The 13,196-nt window shown below is 39.4% G+C and overlaps 1 protein-coding gene across 1 annotated transcript in view; it reads left to right on the top strand.

The window, feature by feature from the left end:
* Positions 1-743: 743 nt before the first annotated feature.
* Positions 744-13,196, top strand: part of MAMDC2 (MAM domain containing 2) — a 98,525-nt gene continuing 86,072 nt past the window's right edge. Inside the window, exons 1-2 of the mRNA XM_077816408.1 lie at positions 744-966; positions 1,638-1,751. Of these exons, the coding sequence (XP_077672534.1) occupies positions 744-966; positions 1,638-1,751 (337 nt within the window). The remainder of the gene's footprint in view (positions 967-1,637; positions 1,752-13,196) is intronic.

Raw genomic sequence — 13,196 nt, 5'->3', positions numbered from 1 at the left:
CAAGTAATTAAATACACCACTGAAGTTAAATCTCCTAGCAACAACCTGAGAAATCCTTACAATTAATAATTTAAAATTGAGGTTTTCCCAAACCTTTTAATAGAAAACCTGTGTTTCAAAAAAACTGTTGATGCAACGAAGATTGTATAATGGAAAAATGATTAAAATAGAAATAAAAGGATTTTAAGCCATGTTATACTGGCTTGGTTATTGAACTACAGTTCCCAGAATGCTCCTGTATCTGACATACATCCAAAATATTCTGTAACAAACAGTCACAATTAACCATTATAGCTGATGGCTCATATCTTTCTGATATAATGTTTGCTTATGATCTATTCAACTGCACGGCTTGTATTATTTCTATATAGGAAACATCATTTAAAAACAAAACCTTCAATGTAACACCATAAAAGTCTTATTAGTAACTAAACATGCTATCAATGTATGCATGGGACTGCTTAGCATATCAGCATATGTGATATAAGCATTGCAGACAGATGGAAACATTCAATAGTCGTGAATAGGAAAAACTTTCCCTTCTGCTATAAATTTACAGCGTTTCAAGCAATCTAATTTAAGGAAATTCCATCTTCCGGTACTGTTAATGTTGAGGAGAAAAAGCATACATGACAGGTCCCATTTTAACTAGATATGCGGACATCAGAGTAATGTTCGTGAAGAACAAAATACCGCTGTGGGAAGTTGGTCTCTGTGCATGGTACAGCTTACCTACTTGTAAAATGACCATAGCACCCATAGAGAACCTCTTGTCCCCCTTTCTGTTTTGCAAATTTCCTAAATTGCATGAGTTATATTCAGCCTTTCCTTCACTCTTCCTTTCTATTCCAGCACGGAGTAGCTGTGGAGATGAACTCTGTTATAAGCTGCAGTGCCTGAGGAACACAGAGCCCTGGAGTAGCCCCTCCCTATCCTCTTTTGAGCCAAGGACCAGCTGTGTAGCTGGTAAGTTTCCCTCTCCAAGCTCAGCTCATCTTTGCAGCTGCTTCCATTCTGGTGTCTTGTCCTGAGCACATAAGGAAGCTTGGTGCAAACACACATACGCTGAACGAACTTGTCTGCTGCTTTGGAAGTTTTATTTGCCATAGTCCCTGGAGGGTTCATTTACTCTCCCCGGCCCCCCTTTCTCCGCTCTATTAGTTCAATCCCAACGAGCTGTACTATTTTCCTCACTGGAAGGGCGACTATGCTCCTGCTGTATCTCCTCACTGTGCAAGGTAAGGGGGCCTAGCTATGGGGAGAGGTTGTGTGGAGGGACCAGCAAACTTAGTCCCTATTGCTGTTAATCCCTTTCTTGCCTCTGTGGGCTGTTTGCTTGTGAAGGCAGGGAAGTGCCTGTAACAGTCCCGTGCGTGCAGCCTCATTTTGGAAGGTGTGAGTGAGGCAGCATCTTTCTGTTGCGGGCTATAATGTAACCTGTGATATCAAGGCAAAAAAGGAGTGTTGAATGCAACAGGTTCTATCTGCTGCCCTTATTCCTGGTGCTTCCATGAGTGAATGAGCCTGAGTCTGCTTGCCCAAGTTGTAGAGAAGCATGTGGCTTCCCTCACATTTCTTTTCATTCTGAGTGCAATGCAATGCTATCTGTGTGAACAGAGCTTTCTTTGTCCTTACAGTTTTGCTGTTTGCTGGAGCTGTTGAGCTCTCTGCTGGGTCTTGTGCCTTTGAAGACAGCACTTGTGGCTATGAATCGGACAATGCATTTTTGCCATGGATTTTAAATGAAGAAGGTAAGGATGGCTTTTTGGTATTTACAGGGACGTGCTGTGCTTAAAAATGAACAAATACATTTTTATACCTAGGCTACAATAAAGTAAAAGTATTAAGAACTTTAAATTTCCAATATACTTTTCATGGTTGATGCTGTTTAACTCTTATATGAATACCACTGAAGTCTGTTCACTTTTGTTTACAGTTTCATCGGTTCTCAGTCTTGTAGTATTTCGTTTACAGGCACTACAGAGAGATATTAATTTGTTTAAAAATATCTGTTTTCATGGGAATCTTACAGATATCATGGTAACTTTCTATTGGTTTAACTTTCTATTGAGGGGAAAAACTCCTTTTTACAAAATCAGTATTTCAGACCTAATTTAATTCATCCCCTTGAGGTGGTGGCTCTGCCTACTCTTTCTCTACCTTTATATATGAAGCATTGTGTCTTAAACATCTGTGTAATATTGCTGTTTATATTAAACATATGCTTTCTGCCATCCCAGAAGTGGCTGCATTTCTATGGCAAGAGAAATGATGTCTGTATATGTTATAATTTCTATGCGTACCTCATAGGGTTGTTTGTTAAATATTTTGAGATCATTGAATGAAAAGAAATATATGATTGCTAGGTATTGTTGGTGTTTCAATATTCTTTTTGGTCCATTGTGTGGTACTTAGAATTGAATAGGAAAAATTGTAAGTCACTATTTTTGACATTGTATTACTGAGCTATTTTGGGCTATTTTGGGAAAGTATGTGACAGTATTGTATTCCCATGGATTTCACAGGCAGTGTGGCCAGAGTAATGATTGCAGAATTTGTTGTGCTCTATATAATTAACACAATTTGGATATAACTGAGAAGTGGAAATATTTATATTTGGGTATGGCAGTGGGTACCATACATAGGATTAAATTTGGGTTCACATAATAAAAGGAAGCCCTATTAGCTGTGGTTTTGGCAGCCACATAAATCCCCCAAACAGCGTCCAGGTATAATAAAGTGGTGAGTATAGATTCCTATAGATAAATCCTCTCGTCTGCTCTCCTTTCAGCCTTCCAACTACTAAAAGATTTTTCTCTTTCTGTTTCCAATCCCTCTCTAACTATTTAAAATAACAAAACAATGCAGCTCCTAAGAGCCAAATGGATCCCCATCCATTTTTGGAAGCTGTGTTAACAGTCTCTGTTACCACTACTTTGTCTGTTAGCATCACGCCTCATTGAATTGGCTCTTTTGGAAGCAGCACTTCCTCTTACTGATTGACAGGAAGCCCTGTGTAAAGCGTTGCTGATTTAGTCCAGAGTAGCAGTGAGACATTGGCAGCAACACCTGCAGGAGCAACGGTATGAGATGTAGAGTAACTGTTATGGTGCTTGAAAGAAGGGGGAAAAAAAACAACCCCCAACTTGGAGCACTAACAGCCACAGTGTCCTGGCTCGTAGAGCGCTAGTTTGGCTGGTTGCAACACTCTTTATTTTATCTGAACATTGCAGTTACAGCTAAGTTTCTGTCACTGGAAATCACTGTTTTTATTAAGGAATGTATAACTGGATTGTAAAGTTCACTCTGGGAGGACAGTTGGTGTAGTAATACTTGTAATAGGTGGGGCTCTGTCAAAATTTCTGTTATAACCCCTTTTCCAGGAGTTCGTAACTTAGTGGTAGTAAGACATTCCAGGCTGACATTTGGCATACAGGGTATTAGCCTCTCTGAAATTTATTCAGTATTGTAACCAAAACTAGTTTAAAATGTTTCATCCAACTTTTGCTTCCAGGTGTGCATAACCAATTTGTTTCAGATACTGTCTTGCTCCATAATACAGTTCTGGGAGCTGATATTTGCAGACTAACCCAGGTGTCTCTGATCAGCGTGTGCATAAGTTGTGCATTTACTGGCACGACAAAGAAAGTTAAGGACGGGAGTGGCAACTTTAACTGTGACTTGTTTCAGTTATTTTTGGTTGTTTAAAATCTTTTATTGTTTTTAAGTAGCATTTACTATTTGGAGCATATACCCTTATAGGGACTACTTGACTTGCTGTTTAAAATCTTTCAGCTCTTTCATCCTATAAATCTCTCAATAATATTGTATCATGCCAAGCAGTTTAGGTGATGTGTGCATAGTTAAATCCCGCTGAGAAATTTCCACTCCATACTTGAAAGTCTTTTGTCCAACTGCCAGGGAAGCCAGTATGTACTTAATGGCCAGACCCAGGTTGGACATAAGGGGCCAATTTTTGCTCTGGTATATACCTGTGTATTCCCAATTAGATCAGTGGGGATGCATGGGTTCAACTTCCCTTTGAAATGCTTATGGCTTCTCTTTAACTATCTGAGAGTTTTGAGGTGGGTCAGTTTTATTCAAATAGATAAGGATCACATTGAGATAGTTGGAAAAGATGTTGAGTACCATACAATTTTACCATTTAAATAATTCTAAATCACTTTTTACCTGATCTTTTGAGTCAAGTGAGCTTGACAGCTGCTGCAGTCCTAATTTTTGCAGAAGACCCACTGGAAAATCAAACAGAAATATTCAGTATTAGTCAACAGGAGTTGTCTGATAAAGGACTGTAAGATTGGGCTTTAAGGCCCCAGTTCTGCAGTTGGATCAATGGGATGGATTCTTGTGCCCAAATGAACCTGTATTGACTTCAGTGGTACCCTGTGTGGGACTAAGATTCTGCACAGATGGATCTAAATATAGGATTGGGGCCTAATATTATAAACAACAAGGTGCCCTTTCTGTCTGATAGCTGTTCTATCAGACAGGTAGAGGTCATTTACTACTAAAATTTTACATTCCAAAATGTAAATGCCACAGACTATTCTCATGTATTGCTAAAAATCACTGGGTAAGAATAATATAAGAACTAAAATTTGGCTCAGAATATTACAAACCCTATGTTTAAAAAGGTGTACCTAGTACAGAGGAGAGTGTACAATGTCCAGTAATGTGTGAGCCCTAAAGAACTGAACCCCAGCTGAGTAAATATAACATTAAAAATCCAGCAGCATTTTCCAGTGTTCCAGTTCAGTTTGCAATGTAACGTGTATGAATAATGGAGGACTCCACTGTGTGCTTTATGCACTTAGTGAAAAAAGTTTCTATATTAGCGATGTGAAAAAGAAAACGGTTGTGAATTTGTTGCATGGCAAAGTGGCTGCCTTATGCAATATATTGTTTTCAAACATAAACTGGTGACCAAGAGATTAGCTAATGTCTGTACAGTGCTTTGAAGATGTAATGAGCTCTGTGAGTGTTGTTCAATTGTATGCATCAGCCAACTTGCTAGTAGTGACCTTCAGTAACTTTTTAGAAACATCTGCAAGGGATCTACTTCCATTTTACCATAAATATCCTTGAATGCACTGTGTCTCTGAACAGGAATTTACATATAAAACTCCTTTTCAGGAGCATGAGACAAATATCATTCTCCCTTGATAATACCTCATAGTTTATGAGAAAGACAGAAGGCAAGTCCATATTCACCAATACAAGTAATATTTAGTCAAAAAGTTAGAATTCACTGTTGCAATAATAAAAGGAGTACTTGTGGCACCTTAGAGACTAACCAATTACTCCTTTTCTTTTTGCGAATACAGACTAACACGGCTGTTACTCTGAAACCCGGTGCAATAATAATTGTCACTAATTGCATTTTGGGGTCAAATTCAGCCCAGGTTTATATTCAGATACCTTGTGGACATTGGCTTTGCACACCCCTGAAGGCCAGCTCTGATCTAGGCTGTAATTCCATGCTGAGGCTCCGATAATATGAGAAAACTACTAGAGCTTTACTCTTACGGTTTATAATGTTAGCAGAATTTATGAAATCAGACCCCCCTACAATAAGGGTCACTGTTACCTATATTACAAATCCTTAAAGGTAGTGTTGTAGGATTTTACAAATAGTTTAGGCTTACAAATAACTCTTTGGCAGAAGGGGAAGTTTATTAAAGAAAATGCTTTTTTTTTAAATAATTTTTTTTTTTTTGTTAAGTAGAAGAAAGTTTTATCTCCTTCCTGTCCAGAATCCTCTGTGACTCAACATCACAGAATCTTGTTACACAACACAGTTGTGTTGACTGTGTGGGAGCTCCAAGAGACGTTGTGGTTTAGGAAAGTTCAGGGAGTGGCCCTGTCCATGGCCAGACAGCAATTGTGGTTGGAACAGTAGAGACAGGGAGATAGGTCCACCTGGAATGCAGGAAGAGAACAGTCTCTGCAGTCAGAGTGCAAGGACTGCAGTTGTAACTGCATTACATAGATGGTGCCATGGGGTAAGCTTTCTGGCCTTCTTTTGTCTCCCTCCTCGCAACCTAACCTGCACAAGAGCCAGCTGTAATCTGGCCCTAAGAACAGCATGTTCATAGCAAAATTATAAATCATAGTTTCCTTAGACTCAAGAATCAGGGTCCATCCTTTCTATGCCTGTGAACCACTTTATTTGTTGTTACTTTTGTCAAGGATAGCCCTAGTTTAATCCACCACAGGTGCCACCTGTTACTCCTGTTGAGTGTTCAATTTGACTGTGGCCGTGAGTATGTTTTGTTCCTTCAAGTCAGCAGGAAACAACTTAATAGAGCTGGAAAGCATCCACACTTGGGCCTTTGACTCCTATCTGCACCAAGTCCTGGACTGTGCTTTGTTGCATGTATTGGTGTAGGCTTGTTTTGATCACCATTGTGTTATTATTGCTGAGCTCCAAGACAATGAGAACATTGTTTCCATTCACAGCAATATATTCTGAAAGGCAAGTAGTTTGGTGGTTGAACGCTTTGTTAAATGTGCGTATGCACTGGCATTTGTTGTGGATTTAGTGGTATTTAGCAGCAATTTTACAGGCAGCTACTGATGTAGGGCTCTCCTCTACACTTACCTGTGTAACGTTTGCTAGTAGACTTTTTTAGTACTTTTCCATAATGAATTGAGTGGAGGTGAGCTATGTGTATGGTGCTTGCTGTAGTCTGGGGAATCTGGCATTTGTATGGTCAGTGGCAGCTTCAAGCATATAGATTTGATTGTTCTGCTGCTTTGCCTCTACAGATCCAGAAATGTTTACCCCATCCAATTGATCATCTCTAAGGATAAGTTTTTGGACATAAAGGCAGGATTGTTTTTAGTTGCTGAGAGTTCCTCAATGGAACTTTCTAGTTTTTGTTGTTGCTAAAATTCACACAAGAGACTCGGTCCTTGAAAAGAAAGACTTCAGTCAGAATGGAGATTAAGTACATACTGAATTACAAAACGTGCATAAATTTTTCTGTCTTGATCCCCTTACAAATGCTACAACTTGAGCTACCTCAGTCCAAGACTCGGGTTTCTGTAGTATATTCCAAATGGGTGACCGTCAGATGACCGTATTTGAACATTGGCTTGATTAGTAAATCAGCATGCCCGGCAGATATATCTGAAATAGGTCATAGTTGTCTCAGAGAACTGACATTGCTGTTGTCATGTAGGACTTAATAACAGTTGAAAATGTTTTTCAAAATAAAGTTAAACTTTTTAAGATGAGGATAAACTTTTTGGGAACCAGAATAGCAAACACAAGGCAGGGGACGAGATAGTACACACCAACATGAAGAACGTGGCAGATGAAATTCAGTGGTGACAAATGCAAAGTAATGCACATTAGAAAACATAATCCCACCTATACGTACAGAATGCTGGTTTCTAAATTAGCTGTTACCATCAAAAAAGAGATCTTGAAGTTATTGTGGATAGTTCTCTGAAAACATGCGCTCAATGTGCAGCGGCAGTCAAAAAAGCCAACAGAATGTTAAGAACCATTAGGAAGGGGATAGATAATAAGACAGAAAATATCATAGTGCAACTATATAAGTCCATGGTGTGCCGATGCCTTGAATACTGTGTAGAGGTCTGGTCACTCCATCTCACAAAGGAACTGGAAAAGGTACAGAGAAGGGCAACAACAATGATTAGCAGTATGGAACAGCTTCCGTATGAGGGGAGATTAAAAACACTGGGACTTATAAGTTTGGAAAAGAGGTGACCTAAGAGGGGATACGATAGAGGTCTGTAAAATCGTGGCTGGTGTGAAGAAAGTGAATAGGGAGCTGTTATTTACCCCTTAGAATCATAGAATATCAGGGTTGGAAGGGACCTCAGGAGATCATCTAGTTCAACCCCCTGCTCAAAGCAGGACCAATCCCCAATTAAATCATCCCAGCCAGGGCCTTGTCAAGCCTGACCTTAAAAACCTCTAAGGAGATTCCACCACCTCCCTCGGTAACGCATTCCAGTGCTTCACCACCCTCCTAGTGAAAAAGGTTTTCCTAATATCCAACCTAAACCTCCGCACTGCAACTTGAGACCATTACTCCTTGATCTGTCATCTGGTACCACTGAGAACAATCTATATCCTTCCTCTTTGGAACCACCTTTCAGGTAGTTGAAAGCAGCTATCAAATCCTCTCTCCCCCCCCCTTCTTCTCTTTTGCAGACTAAATAATCCCAGTCCCCTCAGCCTCTCCTCATAAGTCTCGTGCTCCAGCCCTCTAATAATTTTTGTTGCCCTCTGCTGGACTCTGATTTTTCCACATTCTTCTTGTAGTGTGGGGCCCAAAACTGGACACAGTACTCCAGATGAGGCCTCACCAATGCCGAATAGAGGGGAATGATCACGTCCCTCGATCTGCTGGCAATGCTCCTACTTACACAGCCCAAAATGCCATTAGCTTTCTTGGCAACAAGGGCACACTGTAGACTCATATCCAGCTTTTTGTCCACTGTAACCCCTAGGTCCTTTTCTGCAGAACTGCTGCCTAGCCACTCGATCCCTAGTCTGTAGTAGTGCATGGGATTCTTCTGTCCACGTATTTTTTCAAGTGACACCATCATGGGACCTAATCACATTAGCCACGCCATCAGGGGCTCGTTCACCTGCACATCTACCAATGTGATATATGCCATCATGTGCCAGCAATGCCCCTCTGCAATGTATGTTGGCCAAACCGGACAGTCGATATGCAAAAGAATAAATGGACACTTATCTGACATTAGGAATCATAACATTAAAAAACTGGTAGGAGAACACTTCAGCCTCTCTGGTCACTCAGTAAGAGACTTAAAGGTGGCAATTTTGCAACAGAAAAGCTTCAGAAACAGACTCCAAGGAGAAACTGCTGAGCTTGAATTAATATGCAAACTAGATACCATTAACTTGGGTTTGAACATAGACTGGGAGTGGCTGGGACATTACACATATTGAATCTATTTCCCCATATTAAGTATCCTCACACCTTCTTGTCAACTGTCTAAATGGGCCATCTTGATTATCACTACAAAAGTTTTTTTTTCTCCTGCTGATAATAGCTCATCTTAATTAATTAGCCTCTTATAGCTGGTATGGCTACTTCCACCTTTTCATGTTCTCTCTGTGTGTGTGTGTACAGATATATCTATCTATCTTCTTACTATATGTTCCATTCTATGCATCCAATGAAGTGGGCTGTAGCCCACGAAAGCTTATGCTCAGATAAATTTGTTAGTCTCTAAGGTGCCACAAGTACTCCTGTTCTTTTTGAGGATACAGACTAACATGGCTGCTACTCTGAAATATGTCAGCAAAGGCAGTTCTAATCTGATATATGCATACTCTTGCTGAGTTATTACAGTAGTAATTTTAGCTGTCTGTAGTACATTTCTGGAACAGTTTCCTACCCTACTATGCAACTGTCTCTATAAAATATATATATATATAAACACTAATCTTGGATTAAGCTTTCACTCTATGAGTAAAGCAACCAAGTTTGTAAAACTCAAAGAGTTGCAACACAGCCACCTCTAGCTTGGTTGGAAAATTAAACTGTTGCTTTCCTTTTTGCCAAAAATAATTGCATTTGGACTACCTGTCTGTAGTGAAAAGCTCAGACCCAATCTCTGCCTTCCCCAGTCACCAGAGACCTATGAACAGAACAGCAGCAGAAAAAAACATAACATTCAAACTGAGGTCCATCCTCATGTGTGCACAGCTGTAAACTCTTTCCTGAGCCCAGCTCCTTCTCCTAGATATTTTTTGCATGTCTGATCTCAACTAGGCCCATCCCCATCCCCTCTGATTGCCATTTTAGCCTAAATTGCTCTGCTCAACCTCTCTTCCCTTTGTGCACTCCCCTCTGACTAGCAGTCCAGTTCTTTGGTCTGCTCTGCTCCACCACTGATGCCTCCTCCCCCTGAGGCAGCTCACTTCTCTTCTCTCACTCAGTCTCACGCATACCTTGAGCTTCCGGTCAGAGGGGAATGTCTACATTGCATTTAAAAATCCAAGGCTGGCTCGTTCCAGCTGATTTGGGCTAAGGGGCTATTTAATTGTGGTGTAGACATTCCGGCTTGGCTGCACACCAGTCTCTAGAACCCTGTGAGATGGGGGGGTGCCAGAGCTCGGGCTGCAGTCTGTGCCTGAAAGTCTACAGTGTAATTAAACAGCAGCCTGGAGGCCAAGCCCCAGGAGCCCAAGTCAGCTGACATGGGTCAGCTGTGGTTGTCTAATTGCAAAGTAGACATACCCTCAGTACTGCTGTGTGTGATGCCCCTCAGTCATGTTTGCAGCCTCTTCTGTTGTCCTTATCATATGCAACAAATCTGACACTTACTTGCCTAGATATCACTTGTTAACTTAGGCTTCTGTGCAATAGAATTTTTCTCAATCTGATTCTGAGTTACAATTGTTAACTTACTCTTAGCTCAGCTGCAGATACAATTCCCAGAAAAACATCAACAAAAACAAAGTACTATTTACATTCACAAGAGACTCAGCATCAACAACAGGCAATGTGTGAAACCTTTGATAACGCTGGCTTTCCATCTGTTCTAGGACACATAAACCAATCCTCGATTGCTATCAGTACATCACAATATGAGAGACCAGTTTCAAAGTATTCCTTCTCGTCCACAATATAATACAGTTGTCAGGATCATGTTTTCTTTTATAGTTGTCACAAATTAAGTATTTTTAGGAATCAACAACCTATTTTAGCTTGTTCACACTAAAACAGGGAGGATGGCTGCAAGATAAGTGTGACAGCTGTTTTTAAAGTTCTTGTTTATTAAATATCCCTGAAGCATGTGCCAGAATGCTTGACTCTATTTAAGAAGAGCTCTGTGTAAGCTCAAAAGCTGATCTTCCACCAACAGAAGTTGGTCCAATTAGAGAGATTACCTCACTTACCTTGTCTCTCTTGTGACTTTATTTGTAACAAAACAACTAAAATGGGTTAATATGTATAAATTGATTTGGAGTATTCAAGTAACTGGAAAGATTATAATTGATTATAATTAATAGCATAACGTCAGGATGTATGCATTGCGTCTTTGAATCTGTAGCAGGAAACAGGGCAAAAGAGGGTTGGGGAAAGGTACTAGAGGTCAAAGTATTGCAGTAAAGGGGAGAGAGAGGTTTCATGGATAAATAAAACGGTTTTATTTATTCTAATGAAGTTCCTTGTTCTATATTAGAACAAAGCAGCTGCTTCTCTGATTTTTTTTTAACCATTATCTCATGACACTATAAATCTTAATGCAAATGCCTTATGACTTTACTTTGCAAAATGCCACAATGTTGCAAAATATCCTCTTATTAAACAGAATACTTGTATTAGTTTAACATTTCTCTACCACATAATAGAGGCCTGGTGATATTTTTTTTTTGCACATTTTTGCGTACATGGGTGAAAACAAAGGTGTGTGTGTGTGTGTGTGTGTGTGTGTGTGTTTTTGCAGTAAAAAGGGTTGAGGAGTTATGGATGGACCACAGGACTGAGATAGGACTTTGAATTCTAACTGCACCACTGACTCCAGTGGATATTAAAATTGTTTTCTGATAATGGAACCTATTCAACTCTGTGAGATATAGCTATGGTTCGATTTAAAAAAAAATAAGTTAATTATATATAAAACTGTGCTCAACTTGAAAATATTGTTGAAACTCACTAAAAATATTTGGTTTAAAATTTATAAACATGCAAACATGTCTGTTTTAAACAGTAGTAAATATTTTGAATTTTCCCAGTAAATGAGGAACATAAGTTAATCGAATAGCTAGACTTTATATTTAGGGACTTTGGGATGTAGGGGATTCAGTAAAACAAGTGCCAGGAAGTACAATAGCTGTAATGATAGAAAGGAGTTGCTGAATTAGTGCACTTTCTGACTGCTCTAGCTGCACAGCCTTGCTAGCTAGCATCACACACTTTCAGGGTTTTGCTTATACTCTCTAAAAGCCATGTTAGCTTAGGGCAGGTTGCATTGCTGCAGCGTAATACCTGTGTGGCATTTCCAATGCTTTGGGTCTCCACCATGTAACCCTGGAGCTGATCTAGGCCAGGATCTGTGGGGAAGAAACAAGTGCTTACAGCTTTGAGAGTACAGTAATCAGTTTGCACCCTTATTGGTAATACCAGATCCTGAAAGTGTGAAACGTGTTACGTTACACAGGTAATAACCATTATTATCACTGTTACTTAATCAGAATTTATTTGCTGTCATTGTAGATCATAGAGACTATGATTTGTAGGCTTAGCTGAACTAAACTGAAAGTGTCCTATTAATTGTAAAGGGCCACTGTCAACTTGAAATCTTGACATTCAAAAAATAAGTTAAAAGTAGTTCAGCTCCCTCCCCTGGAGGCCTCCTGCCAATGTTTGTGGTTTTACTTTCACATTTCACTCTTATTTTAAATGGTTTTTTCTCTCCTGATTGCTGTGTGGAAGACCAACATAAACAACACTGAAAATTGACTAACTGGCTGACTTATCAAAGCAAACACAAAGTACTGTCAAACGCTCCAAGTAAACAAATTGAAAATATAAATAAATGTATATTTTCAATTTTAGACATCTTAAGTATTGTAATAATGGTACCTAAAGATGTTTTAGACAGAAGTGTGATTGACTGTGACCCTTTAAATGCATGCTGTCATTTTTGGTTGCTTGGCAACATCGGTGCAATTTGAGCATAGTTTGTTATCTTTTTAGAGGACTCAGTATTTTTTGTACCATAATACTCTCCTGTTTTTATGCATACTAACATTTTCCAGTCTGGTTGCTGCAATCACTCACATTAGTGTAGTGTCTACCAAAGAATCAAACTAAAGAATCCTGTAACTTTACAGCACCACCTATAGGTGATTTTTCTCATTCACAACATAATTCTTATACAGTGTATAGTTATTTTGGCAAACATAAATCCAGACTGAAGTGATGTATTACTCTGGTAGGTAGAGTAACTGCATTGGCTCACTTTGAACATTGTTTGAAATAGATGTGTTCCTAGATAAAGTGTAATCTACACATGTTCCTAACGTTTTGTTCAGTACTGGAACACTCACAACTTTTAATATCCAAAAATCAATGAATCACAGTGCTTAACTGGTGTTTCAAATGGAAATCTAAAGTCTTTCAGAGAATTTGGACTGTAAAATACCCAATTAT

Source organism: Eretmochelys imbricata, chromosome 5 (genome assembly GCF_965152235.1).
Source record: "Eretmochelys imbricata isolate rEreImb1 chromosome 5, rEreImb1.hap1, whole genome shotgun sequence".
In the NCBI taxonomy this organism is placed as follows: Eukaryota; Metazoa; Chordata; order Testudines; family Cheloniidae; genus Eretmochelys; species Eretmochelys imbricata.
The sequence above is the reverse complement of the archived record's forward strand: the minus strand, read 5'-3'. Positions and strand labels throughout refer to the sequence as shown.